The 23782-nt window shown below is 44.4% G+C and overlaps 1 protein-coding gene across 1 annotated transcript in view; it reads right to left on the bottom strand.

Moving 5' to 3' along the window:
- Positions 1-2646: 2646 nt before the first annotated feature.
- Positions 2647-23782, bottom strand: part of ahrra (aryl-hydrocarbon receptor repressor a) — a gene marked incomplete at its 5' end in the record, with an annotated part of 55645 nt that continues 34509 nt past the window's right edge. The window contains 6 exons of the mRNA XM_079233915.1: positions 2647-3810; positions 5771-5979; positions 7139-7272; positions 7843-7978; positions 11163-11252; positions 15626-15744. Coding sequence (XP_079090041.1) covers positions 2664-3810; positions 5771-5979; positions 7139-7272; positions 7843-7978; positions 11163-11252; positions 15626-15744 — 1835 coding nt within the window. The 3' untranslated portion in view covers positions 2647-2663. The remainder of the gene's footprint in view (positions 3811-5770; positions 5980-7138; positions 7273-7842; positions 7979-11162; positions 11253-15625; positions 15745-23782) is intronic.

The following is a 23782-nucleotide window of genomic DNA, read 5'->3' as shown; positions in this document are numbered from 1 at the left end:
AACTGAACCATAGAATTTGGCAAATTTTGTATTCTGGACAGCGTTAATGAGAGCAAGAAAGAAACAAGATTAGTAGAGTTTTTACATTATTATTTCACATTATTTGATTTGAGCTCCATGGTTTTCATTTGGCATTGTTAAGAAAGTGACAATGAAAAAGTTCTTTGAACATGTATCGTGCTAAGCTTTTGCCGAGGATGGTTTCTTGGCCTGTTGCTGCTCGCTTTCACTCTGTTTTCAATCTATTACGAATCTTAAAAGACGAGTGCGCTCGTCATTCACAGCGGCGCAATGTTCACACAGGCATTTCTCACGGCAGTCATTTGACTTGTGATAGCAGGAGAAGCACAGGTGTCACTAATACTACTAACGAGAGCACACGCACAACACCAGACACCTGAAATCAACGCCGTCATTCATTTGATTATTTACACCTGTGCTTTTTCTACGGCGACAAGTCAATGCGTCCTCTGTGAAAAAGGTCTAAGCGACTAATTATGTGTAATCTGATTACTGTGGATGTGTTTTTTTGGCGGTAGTCCAGAATGTTAATCTGTTACTCACACACCAAGCTGGCAGTAGTTGGTTGGCTTGTTTTTTGATCTCCCAAGTAGCAAAAGAACAACACTTCACCCAGAATTTACATAATAAAGAAAAGTCTTTTAATAAGTCCCATTTGCAAAAACACGTAGAAACATTGGAAGACATTGCATATGTACACTGTGTTCGCTACCTTGCAGCTACCTCCTCCATGAGACAAGTATGACTTTTTATAACAATTATCAAAAAAAGATAGCAAGAGAAAAAAAAGGGCATTTATTTACCTTAGTGAAACAGAAAAGCCTTCAAAACTGTAGTTTTTAAATTATACGCTTTTGCCTCTTACAATAAATACGAATCATCAAACATTTATTGAAATGAACACACACACACACAGAGAGAGAAAAAGACAAAGTCAAAACAGTGACACCGTGTAACAGTTGTGCGTGTTGACTCAAAAACCTGTCTGGGTAGGCTGAACTTCAACTGAACTACTCCCAGTAGTGCAATTTCAAAACTACAACAGTAGCTCCACAGAACTGAGACTCTAACATCGAATCAATTTGGTGCTTTTTAATTCATTTTGTGCAAAAACATTGATTGTGAGGAAAAGGTCGGATGTTTTCGGACTCAAACGACGACATGAAAAGTGTATATTCATTTCAAAGGAAATGTGTCGCATCTGCAGTGAGACAGGCTGTATCGAGTTGAAATGCTGAGCTCGCCATGAACACTAATCCAAACTGTACAACATTAGCTTTGACATAAGATGACATAAATTAATTCATTATTTGTAGGTTTGAAAGGTTGCAAAAAAAAAAGATTGTGCGCATTGGAAGAATAATCAACATCAAACCTATTAACAAAAGACGGTCTTCTTTTCCTTCAGTTCTAACACTTCTACCTCGTCCAAACAAAGCTTCAACTGGTTATGAATATAGTCATTTCAGCGGTGCAGACTATCTCTCTTAGGTCCAAGTTCATCTTAGGTCCTGCAACTTAAAGGGCAATTCAAGTGTGATCTTCTATCTCGGAGCCAAGCAGCACATGCTTGAACCACACGTGGTGGAGCTTCATGCGCCGCCTTATGTAATCGGCTTCGAGTTTAATAAACAGATGTAGTGAATATACTTCAAGCTTTGGCCAAAAGTTGTACATGTTTCCGTCTATTAACTACAACGTTTTCCAAAGGTTTCTGCATTTGCAAGGAGAAACCTTTTTATTTTATTTTTTACTTTCCTTTGTGGTGTATTCTTGACAAAAGCACTGCATTGTACGCTATGCTCTTGGAAAATCAAATTCAGGACACACTTTTTGAGTAAACAAAGTCAATTAGTTTGTATCATGCATTAAAAAAAAACAACAGCTTTTCTGTCGCTGCATGAATGAGGAGGGACCTAATTTTTTTTTTTACTTCAATTGATTAAGGTTCAAATCTTTAAAAGTTGACCTAATACAAGTCTAAAATGCATAGAAACCACTAGATTCCATTCAAACATCACTGGGGCATTAATGAAAAAAGGTAGGCGATTTATAGTTGAAGCACTAAAACATGCAAAACCACCATCAAGGCCGATCATCCTTTAAGTTATCACTGACTGTGTGCCATCTCCCTTGATAAGCCCAGCAGTAGGTGTAAGTCATCGCATGTGTACAATGTTTAAAAAACAAGTCTCTTTTTACAGCAAAATAATTTTCCCTCCCACAAAAGCCCGGTGTACACAACACATAAAACAAAAATAAAATTGTGTCTCTAGACATAAATTGTCTCATTGTCACTAAATCCAAAAGTGCTAGGAACCAACTACAAAATGTATCCCTTAAAAACTAAATTGTCTATCCATAAACTGGATTCAAGGTATTATTTTTGATTGTCACAACACGAACACTAGAACCTGAGCCTTGTTTGTGACCTCTTCATCGAATCGAAGAAGAAGTCGTTTAAATGTTAACATCCTGGGAATCCTTTTGTAATGCTGGTGCATTTGGCGCAATACAAAGTACTTTAATGCACACTGATTGTTTGAGAGTGTGTGTGTGTGTGTGTGTGTGTGTGTGTGTGTGTGTGCCTGTGTGTGTGTGTGTGTGTGAGAAATTATCCGCTGTGTTTGCACTTATTATTCTTATGGCATATAGATGTAAGGACTGGACTTGTGGTGCCCCGTGCTCGTGACACAAGGCATAATGTTCCTCGGACCAACCATCATGGACTGGCTTATGTTGTGAGCGTTCTCAGACCACGGCGGGGAGTCCATGGGCTCCCGCTTGATGGAATGGACCAGGCCGTGACCTTTGAACTCATAAGTGCCATGCTTGTTGTAGTCCGGGTGCATGTAGGCCTTGTGAGGGTCCTGTGGATAGATGTGTGAGTCCATGAGGTTGACGGATTGGTTGCTGCATAGAGAGTCTGAGTGAGAGAGCCTCTGAGGACTAAACTGGCTGTTGTCGTTGTGATTGCCCAAGTCTTTGTCACATTTTAACAGGCGTCCGGTTGTGTTCCCGACGTTGTTGACCGCATAGTTCTGATAGTTGCCGTTGTTGTACGTTGGGCTGATTCCTGCTTTCCCTCGGTGGCAGGGCGAGTACTGCGGATCATAATAATCCGCCTCCGATTTGAGATGGGGGCCCGAGCTCTGGTCGTACACCCCGTTGACGTAGCGCCGGTCGATGGCCTCTGGGTCGCGGCAAGCCCAGGGTCGCCCGTAGGCGTCGCAGCCGTTCTCAGAGTCAGAGTCGTTCTCCACCTTGATGGGCTGCATCTCGGGCATCAGGTGGCCGTCGTAGCACTCCCCGTAGCCGTTCTCGTTCTTCACCAGGTCCACGCAGTAGGCGTCCGGGTCTGTGGGAATCTGGACGTTCCCGTAGAGCTTGGAGACAAACACCTCGCCGCCTCTGCCGCTGTGGCAGCTCGGGGAAAGGCGGTACGGCCTCCCATACTGGCTGGCCTTGTTCATGCGGTTAGAGGGGATGTAGCCGACACCCTGGCCCGCTCTGAGGGGGCCGGAGTTCGGCCGCAGAGGCCAGCCGCAGCCCAGGCCTGGGCTCACACCCTTATGGGAAGCCATGGTGGACTTGCAGTAGTTGAGGGGCTCCTCTTGGTTGTAGTAACCCTCGGGGCGGTACTTGAGGTTGTCTTTGGAGAGCGGGGTCCAGGGGGTGTGGTGGCCCCGCTGGGTTGCGCCAGGAGTGGGACAGGAGAGGAGGACCGGGTCTGCTATGTCGCCCATTCCTCCACCGAAGGAATGCCTCCCGAGGTGGTCCCCTCGCTCACTGTGAGGGAGAGGAGAGACATGAAGAGAGGGGTGGGGAGGAGAGAGGGAAGGAAGGAGATCATTAGTCATGAAACAAGATGACAAACCAATCAGAGTAGATTATACAACATTTCTGTAGTCCTTGAGGACATTCAAGAAGAGGCGGTCTCTTGAAATCTCATTGATCCGCCCAGAAATCCATATGGGATCGTCCACAAACTGATTGTTTATTCTACTGATTGATGAGTGACTCAAAGCCCAAATATCTAGGTTTGGTTCACTTAAGTTCACTAGAGAATCATTCCAAAAGTGACTCATCTTTTCCAGGATTCATCTCATCTGAAAATTGAGACCAGAGTCAACATCCATAGCCCAAAGAGCAATGATGGCTCGCAATCCAAGCTAATAGGCAGGACATCTTAGGTATTAGTATTCAGTAAAAGAAACAGTTATTTTTCTAATCTTACGAACACATTATATTTCAAGTGTTTAATTAACTTTGTTAGCGATTAGAAACCCATCAGTGGTGGCGGCTAATGTTGGCCATTTCTCATGCTGTCTACTGATTATTATAGAAGAAGAATGTTTCAAATCTACATTTTTCAGCAATGTGACCGAACCTTTTGCTTAGGTCATCAATGCATTTTGATCACTACTTTTTTGGAAATACTACAAACATCTGGCTGTCTTTTGCTTCTCTTTGCTGTTTTCTCTCTTTCAACAGGAGCTTTTCACAGTTTTTTATAAGGCAGGGTAAACACAGGTGTAATTGATCAAAGTAATTATGCCCTTACATTTAGTGTGTCACAGCCGTTCCAGTGAGCCAGTATGCACAGTACTGGGGCCATAATTAATTAGAAACACCTGCGTTTACCCTGCAATTACGCGTCAAATGGCTGCTGTGAAAAGGGCCTCCTGGATCACATAACACTATAATGATAAGATAAGGCTTTGGGGTATTGCCTCTTTGGACCCGGGCAGCACACATTGTCTATTTAAAAAACATTACATATGTAAATATACAAATGTTTAAGTATTTTCCATTGCATAAAATGAGAAGATGCTGTTCATATTAGCTGACCTCCAAAACTTTTGTATTTTTACACGACACTGCTGTAAAACCAAACTCCCAACACCCAACCCCACGAGCTTCACAGCCTCATGATCCAACCAGCCCACATGCCGTGCACTTATAAGTAATTGGTATTTTTCTCAAGAAACCTGGATGATGCTGAGAAGGAATGAACAGCAGAGGGGGTGGTAGGGCTCTGCTCCCTGACTACAGCTCAACTCTTGGCCTCTCTGCCTCCCAAAGTTGTTAATGATGCATGAAGCGCAGAGGGCCTCATCCAAGCTGGGACATGTATTTGCTCCTAATTGGCCACAGGTAAGGCCTCCAGCACTCGTACGGTTTGGTGTCTGAGCCTGTTGGGCCATGAAAGGGCTTATGTCCGTGTTCATAAAGCTGTTGCTGGACAGTATACTGGTATATCTTGAAAATACATTTAAAAAATGAATAATAAACGAGCACTGATGCCCATTTTCCATCACTCTAACACTGTTAAGAGTGTTTGAATATGTTTGTGTACCGTTACCTCATGTATCTTTCTCAAGGCAGTCACTAAGTATGATTTCACATATTTACCAAAGTAAACATGTTGGCCCTTATGAATGATGAGGGCCAGTTATGATGTGGCCTTTCAAGGTTTATAGTTTTGACCTTTACTTCTATCTCCCCCATCAGGCAAACTGGTCTAATCTCTAGAGGAGGTAACAAGCTGCCAAAATGCATCTAAGGACTAAAAGGTGTCTGAGACATCAAGTTTGTGTTAAAAAGCTTGACCTTTAATTACAGAATAGCACCCCCATTAAAACAATCAATGGCTTTAGACCAAGACTCAGTGTGAAAATACATCATCGCTCCAACTTTGGTTAAAGTGTCAAGGATGTTGCTTCATGAACTGTATGGGCTCTCTCACCCATGCTCCAGTGCGGAGATCATCCCTCCACCTCCTCCCTTGTTCTTTCCCCGCATTAACATGTTCTTCATTTTCATCTCAGTGATGGAGGGCAGTAGGAGGGGTACACCTATGCAGAATAAAGCCAGCTGGGGAGGCGTCAGAGCTCCGGAGCCGGTCTTCTTTTTCTGACCGTGGAGGAACTTCAACCGACCCTGGAACTGAATAGTCTGGGAGAGAAGAGAAGAAGAATGTACTGGTTTGAACACACCTTTTTTAGATTTTGATTTAAACTGGTTTTCAATTTAATTCCGGGAAACATTATTAAGGGTTTACTTGTCCTGTACCACAGTGTACTATACAGTAAGGACACTGTGCCTTTATGTATACAGATAAAAGAACCACACACACACACACACACACACACACACACACACACACACACACACACACACACACACCACATTAGTATTTAAACAAGACTAAGCATCAACAGCTGAGTGAGAAGCTCTTTGAGGCTGCAGCGCTTTGAGCTAAATGCTAACCACGCCATGCTAACAGTGCTAGCATTAGCACATAATTTGCCCATTTAGCAGATCATTTGAGGTCGTTTAGCAGTCCACTTCCAGCCAGTTAACATGCTAACATTTGCTGATTAGCACTGAATTACAAAGTACAGTTGAAGTTGAAGGGATTTTAATGAGTTCTTGTTGTTGCGCCAAAGACGCGCTGCCATCCATTAAGCCTCTGTGGCAGGCAGTTATGTTAAAAATGAAGCTAATTTCTCTTTTGTTTGTTTCACAGGAAATGAAGATTCTCTGGTCTTTTTATTGGCTAGCAGAATGAGTAGCGTGTATTGCATTAATATTTTTTCTTTTCATTTTGTTGAATGATCAGGAAAGTATCTCACCAGTATTTGCTCACTACTTGGCTATAAAGGCTTCCAGAATAAAACTGCCGTCTACGATTTCTGTGCAGGCAACGTCAGCGCAACCAGAGCAGACTTGATGACAGTGAACTTTAATGACCATGATGAAATGGTCCAAACCCGTATGCTTATTGCTCTGTCATCACGGCCCTGGACTTTTCCACTGCTGTTCTCAAAACCACTCTAGTCACAGCCATGAGGGATGAACCAGGCTTCTATTCTGCTGCTGGGTCCAGGCACCCAATTGCCTCATAATGCAACTATAAATAACTGTACGCACTACAATAAAAAAATAAGCTTCGCTGTACCGAAGGGTTCATAACACTTTTTATATGCCTGGGTCTTCTCCCAGAAAGTGGGCAATATATACTCCATGGTTTAACTTTCATTGCATATTTCTCTGTACGTGTTAATGCTTGTAACTGTTCAGTTTAGCTGGCAGTTTGGTTTCGACCACTCACCAAGAATCCGGAGGTGCTGTCCAAGAGGCATCGGACTCTGGCAATGAAACACCTGTTGAGAAAACAGGAGAGCTCAGGAGGAATCCCCCCTGCCTCCGGAGAATGGAACAGGCTGCTCACGACAAAGTCCTCACCTGAAATGTAATGGAGAAAGACGGAGGAAGTGAAGAAGAAGAATTTCATTTCAACTGCAATTTTTGTGCCAAACCTTCAATGTGTTTCACAGTCAGGAAAAGGTGTGTTTGTGGACGATAGCACACAATTATATAGACATACTTAGATCAGTGATTTTCAACCACTGTGCGGTGCGAGATAGCCAGGTGTGCCATGGAAAAATGTCCAATTTCACTTAATCGGTCCAAATAAATATTATTTAGTTGCCGCAAATAATTTGCAATTGTTGATGGTTCTGAGCCTGCAATATAGTGGCTGGCCTAGTAATGAAATACTCTTCTATGCCAGTAGGTAGCGCAATAATGACCTACCATATATGCTGTATTATGCTACAATGTGACATTTTGTAACTTTTTTGGTTGTTGGTGTGTTGCAGGATTTTTTTATTGTAGATGTTCCGCGGCTCAAAAAAGGTTGAAAAACACTGCTCTGGAACTCAAGAGTAACTAGCAGAACTTCCAACGTCTGTGATCACCGCAATATCCCTATCTCAAGGGAAGTGGTTCATCCTTTCCCAGTGAGCTACCCACCGGTTCCTGAAGGTAGCTGGTCCTGTTGTGCCGACGTCCCCGGCGGAGGACACATGGCCCAGTGGAGCTGGCGTCTGAACTCCTGGCGGTCGTCGATGTGGATGTAGTCAAACACATTCTGGTGCATCACGTCAGTCTGCCGGGGAAAATCAAGCGGCATTCAGTACATTTGTTGAGGAAAGAACACTTCCAGTTTATCGAGTCATCTCCTGAAAGCCTTCGGAAACATGAGATTGCGGCAGACTGACTTTGGACTGTGCTGAGCTGCCATCAGTGCAGCTGGTGGATGCTGTTTAGAATGAGGGATTCCTGCTATTGCTGCTCTGATACACTCAGCCTGCCTCAGGATTCCCAGGGAGCATGTTAACCTCCCCAATACACGCATAAGGACCCGACTGTACACACAAAGTCTACGGAAACATACAGTACATGCACACTATATCGATGGATATTTGTTTGCACATACACACACACACACACACAGGAGCAGTAACAGTCTAAGGGCCGCTGTCGGGCCAGCGAGGGCAGCTGTGTTTGTCAAACATCGCGTGACACCGGCTCTCGAACAGCGGTCCAGCCCAGCTTGCCGTCCACACACACACACACACGCACACGCACACGCACACACACACACACACACACACACAGTAAGTCGGGTTCCAGCCCACTCTCGTCATGCCTCTTGCTCTTTTCCAGCAATAGCTTTGCTTTCTGTCATTCCATGACAGATTCCTCACTAAAACGTTCAACCTTCTCCTCTTCCCTCCTCCCTGCTCTCTCTCCATAATTTCCACACTGGTGGCACGCGAGGGTTTTTGATCGCCTGCCTCAGAAAACACAATCTGTTCCCACCGTCTTTGGCGGGCGCTGCGTCCTGTGGTTTTGGTTCCCTACCGGCAGGCAGGCAGACAGACGGATCGAGTGACTATTGTTTATGTTTCTCGTAAAAAATCGCGGAGGAAAAGAAGAGGGGGAGAAAAGAAAGAGAATAAGTGATATTTTCGCTGACCTTCAAAGGCTAACAAATGGGATCAAAGGCCAGTGGAGGGTTTCTGCTCTTCTCCGGGGCTTTCTTGTGGTGCTACTTAGTGAAGCGTTCTCTTTTCTTTTTTTGTGGTATATTAGGGATAAGTGTCCTTCTGACTACAATTGTGGGTTCAAAATTATGTGTCATGTCGTCAAGGCCTTCGAGGCAAACAATGTGAATAAAAAACAACCAATAGCTCCTTTGTGAGAAATGTGGGAAAGGCTAAGATGTTTCTGAATTATATCATGGTGATCTGTGAGTACTTCTCTTATGTATTGCAACAGACTCTCAACAACACATTCACTTTGAAGTTTCTTATAAAGAACATTTTGTATTTAAAGTCACCTATAGTTTGGCCCATAGTTCTCAACATTGATATAGTATAGAGAACTATATCGTTTGAATCTGATGTATACAAACAGTGATCGTCTACCTCAAACAAACTGCTTTGGCTCTTTCTCTTCAGCAGGTAAAGTATGTTTTTGCATTTGTTGAGTCTCTTGATGATCACTTGGCAGTATTAATAGAACTTACATTACTGTCCCTGACTATGTTCGGTATGATAAAAGGACACTGTGTGGCTGTGTTGGCTGGACTCCACCCTGAAATATCTCGACAAATATTGGATAGATTGCCTTGCCATTTTGTACAGAAATACAAGGTCCCCCAGAGGATTAATCTTGCAGAAATCCCCTGATCTTTTTTATCCAGCACCACCGGCTCAAAAAAACTTATAACACACCCATGTTAGCATTTAGCTCAAATATTCATACACACCCATTTGATGCACTTTACAGTTTACATTTCCTTTGTCTTTCTCCACTGGCTTCCATGCCACCCTGCACACACACTCACACACACTCATGTGCGCACAGACACGCTGTGGCAGGATCTCTCAGACCGCTGTGGTCCGCATGTCGATTTCATGGCGCTGGGTAACTGCCCCCGTCTGCTTGTAAGCCAAGTGGGAGCGCTCTACCAGAATAATTTCCACACCAAAGTGTCAATGTGCTGTGTGTGTGTGTGTGTGTGTGTGTGTGTGTAAACTGACAGAGGGCAAAGGAGGGATTTTAACAGTGAAAAGCACTTTATTCATGGTTTTGAGGGAGGGAAATGATTTCAGCATCGCAGGACAGGCAAGCCTGTGTTGATATCATTCATAATTAATGACTGGCTGGGTATAGCCGCCGGAGAGGAAGGAAGCTAAACCGTTGGTGACTTATCAGTGCCCGCACACAGACCGACACCCACAGTGCGTGTCTCAGGGTGAAACGGAGGTCTTCACCTTCCTGTGGCCTCTTAGTGTGTGACTTAGTGGGTTCAGTGTGCCCCTCTAGATAGAGTTATCAGGCGGACTGGAAGAGAGACTTTCACTGACTCATTAGCCGTAGCGTGAAAAGGAAAGAAAGTAGGAAGGGATGGATGGGAGAGAAAATATCGTCTGGGGGTGAAATAAGGAAATGGTGAACTTTCTGAATAATGGCGGAGACCTGTGACCACTGAGGCTTCCCAGGTGTGGATGTATTAGCGTACCTTTGGGAAAAATGGATATAAATCTCCAATATAATGTAAATGATGACACCTGTTTGATTCTAAAATAAGTTTGTAATGGATCTATGCTATTAAAGAAATTGTTTTGGTAAATTACCTTATTTGCTTTCTTACAGAGAATGAGGATGAGATTAGAATACCAACACCACTTTCACGCCTGTACTGTAAATACAAAGCTGACGCTAGCAGCTGCTTAGCTTAGCATAAAGACTGGGAACAAGTGGAAACCTCTCCAAATTAAAATCCACCAACCAGCACATCTAAAGCTCTCTAATTAACATGTAGTGTCTCGTTTAATCTGCACAAAAACACGACTATTTGCCACTTTATTGTAATGTGCGGGACAGAATATCTCTTTGTGGGGAGCAGTAACTCTGAGATATAATATAATAAGAAATTAATGATTATTAACAATGTTTTGTCATGTTTCATACTGGCTGTGTTTGCTGTCAGATGTCTGAATTCCTGAAATAGTTTCATGGGTTCAGGTTACCTCAGCCTCGGGCAGGAAGACATTGGACGACCGACAATTTGTCAAAAACATGATAAGTTGGGCTCGTAATGCAACCGGCTGAGTACAGAGGGAGGCCCTAACAACACACCTATTATTTTCAAGGAAATGTTGCAGCTGAAGACATTGATATATGGTTTGTACAGCTTTGTACACACACACACACACACACACACACACACACACACACACACACACACACTCTTTGTTTTTTTAAGACGTTCAACTCACCTGATGAAATCCCAGATAGTCCACAATGGTGGAAGAGGCATAAAATACCATCCCATCACTGCTCACCACCAAGGCGAAGCCTGTAAGAGACTACACACACACACACACACACACACACACACACACACGCACACACACAAACACACACACACACACACGCACAGAGAGACAGGAATAAGCAGTGACTCAGGGCAACTCATGCAGCAAATAAACTCAAGTGCAACAAATACATAATTGACAAACACAAACAACTGGATTTAATCGGTGCCGTCTTTGCAAAGCTATAGCTTTAGAAGGCATGATTGCACCCAGCAGAAACACCGTGCAACCGAGTCAAATGCTTTTTTGATTTACGACCCAACTGTGGTCACAGTTATTACCGTTTTTTTTTTTCAAGCAAGGCGTAGCCAGAATTTGACTCTAACCAGATTTCTTTTATAGCACATTAATATCATTCTTTCCATAATTATCAGAACAGCAAATAAGAGTAAAAAATGAAACAAAAGACTTAATAATATACTGTACACTGGAGCAGGAATGAAAGGCAGATGACTATGGAAGCGAGTGGGCCAAGTAAAACTTGCTGATTTGCAATGCAAAATATTGCTTTTGATAGACTTTTTTGACTATTTTCTGTCGGTATTTTATTTTTTAAAGCAGTTAACTTTAGGATGACATACACACTAATTTGCTCCCCTTTAAATGTATGTATTTCATCATAAACTTTGATAATTAAGTCCGTTTGACTGCCAACATGCTTTGATTTGTGATACCAAACACGTTGATTAAAAGCAGAGAAACTCCAGACACAAACACAGACTCAGGCCTGCATTCCCTCCACACAGACACACACACACACACACACACACACACACACACACACACACACACACACACACACACACACACACACACACACACACACACACACCCAGCACAGCTTGCAGAGACAAGTGTTGATTAAAGAGAAAATTTGAATAAATACATAACTGGCAATCGAGGGAGGGAGGACAGATGGGGGTGGAGAAGAGAAAAAAAGGCAAAACAAGGGAAGGAGACGTGGAAGAGTCTTTCAGTGTGTGTGTGTGTGTGTGTGTGTGTGTGTGTGTGTGTGTGTGTGTGTGTGTGTTGTGCACAGCTGTGATAGCGTGACAACTGCAAGGCTACTTGACTTGCGTGACTGCTGCTGCCAGAGTCTGTCATCTCTATTTTACTGCGAGACTATGCAGGTCTTGCCCTGTGTGTGTGTGTGTGTGTGTGTGTGTGTGTGTGTGTGTGTGTGTGTGTGTGTGTGTGGTATATTTCCCTGTGGCCTCTACATTCACACTCACTCCCTCACTTTCTCCTAACATTGATCTGATTGCCTTAGCGAGCAGATCAACGCTCAGCTCCCTGCACAAGCTGCAAACTCTGACAAAGCAACGCTGTGGCAGAAAAACTATCTGGACTATGATATGACAATATGGTCCAAAGCATATATGATGAGGAGGGAGGGAAGCAGAGATGAGAGGGTGACTCAGGGTCTTGGTGGTGTAGATGCAGATGTTGTTTGACAAGTTCAACTGGCACATGCTCATAACATGCAGGGGGGGGGGGGGGGCTCAGATAGAGACACACAGCTCTCTGCAGCAAGCACTCAAACGATGCTCCCACTTGAGTGAGAAATACACAAATACATATCTGCTCTGCAAAACAAGCCCTTTTCCTGTTTTTGAATCGGGCTCAGCACTTGCGAAGCATGATTTGTCTTTATCGAAGATCCACATAGAGCAATGTGGGATCATTATAGCTCAGCATAGTTTCTAAAATGGACATGAAAACAGTCTGAATATTCTTGGATGTGATGTTGCCTTTATGAGGTCCAACAAGGCCTTAAAAAGGCCAACATTTACATGTTGGGTTCATTTAAGTTGCTTTTAGCCCATTCACCTTTGAAATGCCACAGTCAATTTCTGCAACCCATTTTCTTTTGAAAGGGTTTTGGCATTTTTATTTTTATGGAATAAATAAGCCTTAGAAAAACACAATTTTCCTTTCTTTTCTTTTTTTTACAGTTGATTACTGTAATAGTTGGCATTCCAAGATGGAATGACTGACCAATATATTATTGATAAATACAGAGCATTTATTTTTCACATGTCCGAAACTATTATGGGAACATTCATCATTTATGTTGGGATGGAAGAAGCCATTTACCATTTAGCAAAAATGCCTATACAGCTCAAATAATCATTATTCTATTTTTTTTTTCCATGTTGAAAAACAACCAAGCTAAATACCAACAGGGAGACCTTTATGCCTCTATTTTGAAATAAGAAAAGAGTTATAATAAAGAAAGATATACTGGCTGCATACTGTTTTGGTGTGTTTTCTCCATTCACATTTCCTTCACTTCCTCGCATACTAGAGCCTTTAGGTAATGGAAACAGGCACCTGCTGCTGGCCTGCACCGCCACATATCTGCAACTACGACGCCCCCGGCTCCCATAACCGCCCCGGGGAAACTAAAAGCTTTGACTTACAAATCTTAAGAGGTGCTTTGCACGCAGAGCCCAAAATAAAATATTGGTTCCCTGGATTTGGAAGCAAGGGAGAGGAGGGGAGGAGGTGGTGGTGGGCCGGCCGTGTCTCATTGTTTCGACAGAGTTCCTTTTGGTTTTTCCTTCTGTCTCGCTGTCACAGTGAGATGAAAGCAGTGACGATGAGGTCATGACAAACATGCAGACCTGCTGCCATCAGGAAGCCACATCCTTCACACACACGTACGAAGGTTAGCATAATACGGGAGTCTGATAGATTGAATGATGTTGACATTGAAATGGTTGGATATCAGCCAATGAGTGAGACCGCAGCCCCACATAAGAAACACATTACAGCCAGCTATGGGGCTCTAGGGAAGGCAGATACCACAGCAAGTACCGCATGAACTACCATGGAACTTAGCAGAGATATGTAGGGTCCCCAGAGGATGATCCCTACTGACTTTGGTGATTCCCTGACTTCTCCTCTAGCGCCACCACAAGACTGAGATTTTTGGTTCCGATTTAAATGTCTCCACAACTATTGGATGGATTGCATCAGCAAGTTTTGCTCCTGTTATTTTAATAATTTACATTTTATAGAATATATATTGTATGAACTACAATATTCTGAAAACAAATAAAACATACAATAAATGTTTGTTTTTGTATAAGTCTCAACCTCAAATGCATTCACGGCCATGCACAAGCATGAAATAATGGACCTGCCACACAAACATACCATATACCAAACACACACATCCTCACACATACAAAGACGTGCAATCCCACTAACCAAACACACACAGACACCTCCGCCTACCCCTCTCTTGGGATCCCGTCCCAGTAACAACTAATGCACAGTTTGCTGTGAGGCCCCTGGTGCAGGCCGAGTCACGCAACGGGAGGCGGCACATCGGCACGGTCAATCTATCCTTTTGTTTACCGCCCCATTGAGACAACCCAACACGTTAACAGAAGCATCAGTGGATCAGCTCGCCCCCGTGAGTGTGCGCACGCAGCTGCTGGCCGATGATCAGTGTTGCTTGTTGTTCGACAGATAGCCATTAGGGTATTGAGTCCGTAGCAATGATCTGAGGCTAAAGTAATTCCCACGTAGCGGGCCGCCGTGCCTGGGTCTGATTACGGCCTCCAAGTCTGCTCGGATGCCTTCAAGAGGAACTTTCGCCTCTCGAGAAAGTTTTCTGTGAAATATATTCAAAAGATGCATCGAGTGCATGAGTGGGTTCAGGGTCAGAGCCAAGTTCGACTAAGCCCTGGTGTCGTTTAAAAGAAACTAAACAAGACATGACGTGTCATACCCTGAAATATATGCATGTATGATAATCTGATTCTGTCTGATTAAAGGTCCGAGGTCAACTGACAAAAAACAAATCTCCTATTTGCTCTGATTAATGTTGACAGGCTCGGTGTGTTTTTCTCACTCTCTTCTGCTCACTTTCACACACGACTACATGCATCCAGACAGAGATGCACTCACACACACAAACACACAGACACACACACACACACTTGACTGGCTGCTAAAGCCGCCAGCATGTGTGAGTCCCCACCTCCTTCATCAGCTCTGACACTCCCGTCTCACCCGTATGTCACGCAACACCACAGCTCTGCAAAGGAGGTCAGGGCAAAGGGCGAAGGGCACACACGCATGCACACACAAAAGAAGGACCCCCACCACCCCACCACCCCACCACCCCACCTCGCTCTCCATCTCACACTCAGTCAGTCACAATCAAACACAAATGCTCTCCTGATTGATGTGAATGCAAGCTAGCGACTATTTTCCTCGCGGGTACAACCAAAAAGACCATCATGTGATATCATTAAAAAACACTTAGGAAGGCACACGTACACACACGTAATACTTTCTGTTCACGCAGTTATTCCACACATACAGACAACCGCCATGTGGGTTCTTACTTCCAGGAGGAGGCTGCTTTCATTGGCTGTGGTGCCCAGTGGAAGGCTCTCTTTCCTGGGTTCGGGGTTTGAGGATGCTGTGCTGATGCTGTGCTTCCTGGGGGGCTTGTCGTGGCCCACTGTGAAAAAAGACAAAGGAAAAGGTAAATTGTCTGAAACGAGGGGCTTATTTATGTTAAAACAACTAAAACCGAAAGCAACCCATTGGGTCAAGGATGTAAACAAATGCTATGGATATGAAAGGAGCAGCCACAAACAGAACGTGTAAATCAACCACGGTCCTTAATTTCATGAACCTTATACATGATGAGATATGTGCTCATATTCGCTGCGTTCAAGGTCTGGAAAATATAATCAAGCACACCTCACAGGAACATAACAGGACGAAAACGACAATAAGTACATTTTCTAAAGCTTCTAAGTTCTCCAAAAAAGCCAGTGTGATGCGGCAGTGCTAGAGTTGGACCGGCACGCAGACATGTGGCCGACACATTAACTGTATCAGTCTCCTTTTCACCAGATATCAGTCTGTGCCGCCTAACAAGGCAATGCAGTGGAGGATGTCATGACTTTACGGGATTCTTCTCCCACGACACAGCCACACGCACACGCACACGCACACGCAAAGGCCCGCTGGTGCACACAGCTTGAGGTGGAGTGCAGCATTGAGTGCTTTTGGGACGTCTGGTGGGTTTCGAAATAGACTTACTTGCACTGAAATGTGTGAAAGATGTTCTTTATTCTATAGAAACGCTCATCACTCCCCTGCTCCGATATTCAAAGGAGTAGAAACATCTACTTACTTAAGTTATAAAAATAACACAAGTGAGTCACGCTCCATCAGCTACTTATACACAGGCTAGGATCTCTCCGCTGCGGAGTGAAAGGCCTACCTACTACCAAGCCAGAGTGTGTACACACGCAATTAGCCTACGCGGCCGTGGCGTGCAGAAATGTCACATGTGCATCGGTGACGTGTGCGTTGCGTGTCGGAGGCATGTTTGCGTGTTTCTCTTATGGGCGTGCTGTCAGTGGGCATGTGGCTCACTCCAAGAGATCAGCCCTTCGCTCCGTCACTCATTGTAGCAGGCACAGATTAGTCACGCAACACACTCACACGCTACAGCCTCATTACGAAAAACTATCTAAGTACATAAGTATGTATGTATGTATGTATCTTCCGATGCGCCGTATAGTCCCCACCCCCACCGAATAACCCCATTACGGCTTCCATTCCTCCCCCTTTAACCTTAACCATCTCCTGTCCTCTGTCCATCCCTCCCCCATGAACCCTCCTCCTCCTCCTCCTCTTCATCTCTCCACCCTTTCTTTGTTCAACTCGGCATCGCAGGCGATCGACAACCGATTTCGTGACACTGAAAGAGTTCCCCTTCTCTTAATTCCACTCTCAAGCACGCAGAGCTAATGCGCCCGTTTCTTTCCTCCCCCTTCTTATCTATATATTTTGACTCGATTAACTTCTTTCACGTTTAATCATTCATTCCCTCCGGTTGCAACATCAGGTGTATGAGTGGAAATAAAGGCCGCAATGTAAGTGTAAGCACGGTGGACTGCATTGATAGGCGGCTTCGTAAACTCATAAATGCCAGTAATAACGTTAAGTATTTTGTCATCACCTCCGCTTGGCGCAAACACACACAAGCAAACAGACTCATAAAGCCACACACACACCATTCTCTTCAATCACCGCAACATCATCCAACCAGTGGAAACTAGCAGAGGGAAATGGACCTAATAAGCCTCTTTATTTTCCTCCTTCATCGCCTCGTGTATTTTTGTTTTCTCTCTTACGGCAGCTTTTGGAGAGGATGCAGCGTCAGGAAAGACAAACACACGGGATGATTAATTAACGGCACAGGCACTTCCTCTGCCGACAATACCGGCTTTATTCATCACCGCTCGCGTCTTCGGGTTTGCTTTTCTTTGCCGCTATTTTCTCCCTGGTCTATAAAGGAAAACAGAGTGGGTAATGGCGAGGCGTTTATGTGCTCTGTGTGAGGACGGGGTGTCAAGTAAAAAGTGACAAGTAGCGGGATGTCGATGCTGCCAAGGGGTGAGGCTGAAAGTGTCGAGCTCCTTTAGCCGGCCCGGTCTGTCTTTCCACTTCCACCGAGTACGCGAAACGTTAAGACCACCCGCCAGATGCCGAGCTACAGCGTGATTCAATTTTGCACAACTCAAGTCACAATTGTCTCTGGACTTCAATTGGCTCAGACGACACCTTCGAAGATTTGTTGAAATGAAAAAATATGATGATATTACAAACAGTGATTGTGATGGAAAGAAAGAGAAGCTCGATGTGAGGAAAGACTGCGATTTAGATGTGATTGCTTTAGATTGCTGCGTGCCAAAATGATCCCTTCTAGGGCTCCTGTGAGGCCGAAAAACAAACCTTTCCCTGCTGCCTGTTGTCAGAGACATGGCAGGATCACGTAAGAAAAACAGGAGTGTGTGTGGGTGTGTGTGGGTTTGGGACACAGTCCACATCAATCAGGCCCTTTCTGCACCCTCTAGGGGGCGAGGTGTGTCTGTCCGTGAGGCACATGGATGTGTAGCAGCAAAGTCTCGGTCTGTTCTTCTGCATTCAACACCGTCTCCTTTCAAACCACTTCCTCCCACTCTACCAATAACAGGCGAAAAAAATGAGAAATATGAAGAGGAACCAGAGTAGAGAAAGAAGAAACCTCGATAAGGAAGGAGAGCTGTGCAGGGGAGAGGGAAGGGGGTGATGGGATGCCTCTGTGACTAATAGTGTCACCGACATGCTTTTATTCTGGGGATAATGGAGATCAAACACAGAGGAATGTCTCGCAAACGCAGAGATGAATATTTCAATGCGGTCCTGTGCATTAGATCCAAAAGATGGCATGGCATGACATTATGTTGAGGAGTGTTGCATGACTCCGAGCGCTTCAGAAATCGTGAGTACAAGAGCGGCAAGCATTTTGAACTGAATGGTAGGTGATACCCCGGCTCCATTCTTCAGCTCACGCTGCTATCCAGAGCAATATGCAGCGAGGAGCAGGTAAGTGTTCATACATGGCTGCTCAGAGACACAACACCAGCTGCTGCACGGTCTTAACCTGGGACCTACTACCCTGCATGCAACTCCAGTCAAACAGGTGGTTGCTGCTGCTTTTTGGGTGTGTTTTTTGAGACATTTCATCACTTTATACTCAGTTTAATACACATTGGAGGACACAGTGGAGGAAAGTAACTAAGTACATTTACACACGTACTGTCCTGAACATTTATTTCACAGCCAGAGCCACCGGAATAACATACGATGACCTTAAAAGTTGTAGAATAAACTACCCAACTGTATATAACGTAGTTTTAGAAAAGCTCCGGACCTGAACATGCGAACGGCGCGCTGCACAGCAGTCCCTCCCCTTCCACAAGGCTTGCGTGAGTAGAGAGAGCAGTGTGTGCGCATATATGTGTGTGTGTGTGTGTGTGTGTGTGTGTGTGTCTGTGTGTCTGTGTGTGTGTGTTGAGGTCGGGTTGGCTTACAGCCACTTCCTTTGCCTATTCCCGCCCCCCTTCTCTCAGCGCTCTTCTTCTCGGTCTCTCTCTCTCTCTCTCTCCGCAGGCACAGGAAATCCACAGTAGAGAGAGCAGCAGCACCAACACACACACACACACACACACACACACACACACACACACACAGACACACACACACACACACACACACACACACACAGACAGACACACACACACACACACAGGGGGAGAGAGAGAGAAGTTGGCCGATCAAGGGCTGGTTGTCACGCGAGCGAGCCGTCTGTCAATCTACCCCCCCTCCTCCTGACAGAGGGCTGGCGGCCGGCCAAGGCCTTGCGTGCAAGCCGGCGAGCCACATTAGCCCATAAAGAATTTCATAATAGCAACAGCTGTTAAATATTGATGACTGCTGGCAAGCGCTCAATGGTGCTCCGCAAAAAGGTTAAGCCTGCACTGTAATGGAAGCTAATACTTCATTATGCCAGAGATCAAATGTCCGGATCTCGGCCTGTCCAAATCCAACCCTTACCGTTTCAACTTTTTTCTTCTTCTTGTTTTTGCAATGTGGCAAAGAGAAAGAAGAAGAAGAAGAAAAAAGATTCACTGAAAGAAAGATTTTGGCGCTTTCATATTTTTGTGAAGATAAACAGCAGCTTTTTCCACTTGGTTCCTACCGTTCCACTTGGATAAGCATAAACAGTATGCATTAAAATTTCAATCACCCTTGATACCAATATTAATATTGGATTGAGGTCTCTAATCTTCCCGATATTGTTTTGGATGAGAATGTTTTCCACTGTGACATATAAGATTACATTTGGAGGGAGGGACTGCCAGGGTTTAAAGCAGTTAGTTCCCTTTTGTTCACAAAGCCACATTTACAAAAATAACTTTTCTTGGAGGCCGGACAGGAATCACGAATATGAATCTTTCAGAGGAGATCCCAATGTTCAGTGAGTGTTTTTTGAGAGTAGTGTGCATGTGGAGCTGAGCTGAGGAAGGAAAAAATAAATAAAAAATAGAACATAAACAGTAGCCGCGACGCCGAAGTGAAGGGGAAGTGATATTACGATATTACTACAAAGCAAATGGGATCACACAGATTGGAGGTTGGTATGCAAAACTCGATTGTTTTCTACTTCTCTGTTTTGGTTGGCAGGAGTGATCTGTCTCCGCACATGAGCCCTCGGGCAAAACAGAACTGTGTGTACTGCTACTGTATGTGGCTTGACGACACGGCGCATCATAAAACTGGCGCCATGCATTCTCCACACACACACACACGCACAGACACACACATGCACACTGGAAGACTGTTGCTTCTATAAATAGAGAACATGCCTGATTGTGGCCCACATGTTTTATGTGAGCGTGGTGTTTGTTAGCAGAGAAAATAGCTTTTTTTTCTGATGAACCCATTGAAAGAGTGTGTAGCCAGCACAAGGGTTGTCTAAACACTCCTAAATTTGCCTTGTCAAGAATTTGGGAAAATGCACCGCAACATAAGGCCAACGCGATACAATATTTATACAGACAATTAGAAAAACTAACAGAATGCAAATGGATGGAGGCCCGGGGAGGATGTGGCTCAGCGTGAAACGATGTGCTCCCAGCTTACACACACACACACACACACACACACTCTCTCACGGGCTGTTTTGCGTGAGATGAGCCAGTTATAAAAGCTTTTTAATTTGACCGTACCTAAATGAGCGCAACAGCGTATTTGCTAATTGAAGACAACAAGACGCTACAGTTTCCCGGCCGTTGCCAGGGATCTGACACGTTCCACCAGGACAAACGTCGGCCCCGGCCTTCAGTCTGCTCAGCGGGGGTGAACTCAGGATACGGACTCCCTCCTGAGTCACACACATATCCGAGCAGTAACTCTGCCTGGAGGCCCAATGACAACACACGTGTACGATCACATGTACAGTTCGCAGTTGCGGAACACAAACACAGGCGGTGGAAGTATATTCTGCGGGAGTCGGGGGGGGGAAACTCCATTGTTAGGCCTGATCTCCACTCCCCTATGAGTCTATATTTATCACAAACTTCCTCTGATTGGCTCGTTCAAATAGAGATATAAAGAATTTCCCTCTGGGGGACCTCAGTGTCCGTGGCACACTTGGACTTTTGTGGGAAAACTGTTGACACACTTTCGACCAAGCCGAAGCTCAAAAAGAGAAACACATTCATTTTTAGATCCTTGGTGTAAAGTACGTTGTTGTTTTTTCTTCTTCTGGATGGCCAACTGTAAAATTGATAGAAATAACTGACACATTTCTCAAGCAGAAATGTGACAAAATAATGGAATATCTGTGTCATGTGTGCAGATCTGAGATGCACACTGCATCACTGTAAGAAGCACCAGCTCCTGCATGCGTGTTTGTGTTGACGCGGTTACTCTATAAATAGCTTTTCCTTGGATTCCTGTTTTGATGAGGACGGCTGTGGCTTGTTGCTCTCTCAAGGAGCTGGCGGTTAATAAAATTTGCATTCAGGAACCCCACCTGGCCACAATAAAGCACGAGCCTTCTATTTCCGTGCTCGCAGACAATCTCCGTTTTCACGAGCAGCCTGAGACTCAAGGGCTCGAGATGAACGCGATGAAGTTTATGTGAACGTTTTGCTGGTTGCTGTGAAGCCCATCTCGCTGATTTTGAGTTTAATTAGCGACGCATTTGAAACGAAAACCTCTCGTGCTTCATAAACAAACAAGGAGCACAGAATTAGATGTGCCATGAAAGGCGGATTCAAAGTGTTTTTAAATTAGTTAAATATGATTGGAATTGCAGAGGGGGAAAGAGTGAAGTATTTTTTGGGGGGTTCCTCATAAATTGAGCTATTTAGGTCCAGGCCTTGGTCCAAAAAGTCTACTTCATCAAAATCTAGACTGGAGCAAAGTCGCTGGCTTCCAATGTACAGAATAAACGACCATAAAGGGTTTATTATATAGCTCACTCATTTCACTCGGTCTGTCCTACACTGAGTTTTTCATTCGAAAAAAAAGCACTAGTGCCTTTGCTTATTCATCCTGAAAAAGGGAATTCTGAACAACAACTCAGGGAATAATTATTAGTTCTCTACCCCTGTGTTTCAGTCTGCATTCCTGCAGGAGAGGGGAGGAGGGCAAAAGAAAGGCGGAGAGCAGAGCGAAGGTTACAGTCTGCAGCGCCGCTGGTTCCCTGCGTTGCGTGCCAACTAGTGTCACTGGCGTTATTCACAATAACAGGGAGAAAGGAGCACAACAAGCCTCAGATTATCCCTCTTGTATTTGTATTCTCCTCCCTGCTGGCAAGTCAAAAGCAATCATCGCTTGCTTTGCGGTCACAACGAAACACTCACCAGGTTTTCTGAAGAGCCACACCTATTATGATTTCATTTTTGATCCTGTTAGCATTTTTAATTTTTTTTAACATCCATGCAGCCACTCCATAACACGAAGGTAATCTGTTAAAAAAGATTATGGTGCTGTTTAGGCCCATTGAGGCAAATAATAACGGACAGATGGTCCCTCGGGCTGAATCCATATGGGAGGGAAACTACGCTAATGCTGCTGCAGCACGCAATGCTAAACGAATGCTAACCGCGGAGCACTTTTTTACGACAGCAACAAGTTGTGCTCATTTGCGGGGCTTGCACTCAAGAGAGGCATCGTTTTAGTGGAGGAAACGTGAGTACAAAGTGGCTGACATAATGCAGTAATGAGAGGAGTCCAATAGCAGGGCGGAAAGAAAAGAGTATAAAAGTACTTTTATGGTACTTCGCTGAAACTCTGCGGGAGCAAAATGTCACTGTCCTAGAAAAAAAGAAACATTGTTTTTTAAGCTGTGTGACAATGCATGTGAACTAATCCAATGGGATTTTAAATGCTTCATTTTGTCTGAGAGGAAGGAGAAGTTTCTCAACCCATAAAGCGGCACGTAATCCTTTCGTGACACGAATCAAAACCGCACAATTTGGCGATACGTGGTTTCCTTTCAAAGGGGAACAACAAGTTAAAAGATGTGTTGAGATATAGTACGACTGTGAACCCACACCGAAACGACACGGACCCGTGGACCAACACACAGGAAGGCCCACCGATGTGTAATTAGATTGATGTGAGGCGGTTAATGTGGGCCGGGGTCAAGTGATAGCCATGATGCCGACCATGCTTTATGCATGAAAGCCATTTACCTTGTCAGTCAGTCGACACTATCAGAGGTGTATGTATCCGTGTGTGTGTGTGTGTGTGTGTGTGTGTGTGTGTGTGTGTGTGTGTGTATGTGTGTGTGTGTGTGTGGACCAGGGCCATCTGTGAGGCAGGTAATCTAGAGCAATAGCATAGTGTAGTATGTATGATATTTCTCTCCTTCTCTCTCTCCACAAACAAACAGTCACATCTCAATTTAAGTTTAAAAGCATATTTTTTGGTAAAAAAATAATAATCCCAAAACAGTATTTTTGGTACAGTTTCAGCCTGATTTGATCTTCCCGTCTCCTGCGTCTCTCACCAACAATATCACACAACAATTTGGCCTCTGACGGAGCTAATTCTTTAAGCAACACGCTGACCGTAACCGTAATCTGATTATCCGTCTCCTAACACCTCGCAGAAACATCCCAGAGGCATCTCAGCGCTTG

The sequence above is a fragment of the Taurulus bubalis genome (assembly GCF_910589615.1).
Source record: "Taurulus bubalis genome assembly, chromosome: 18".
NCBI lineage: Eukaryota > Metazoa > Chordata > Actinopteri > Perciformes > Cottidae > Taurulus > Taurulus bubalis.
This window is presented reverse-complemented; position numbering and strand designations above follow the sequence as displayed.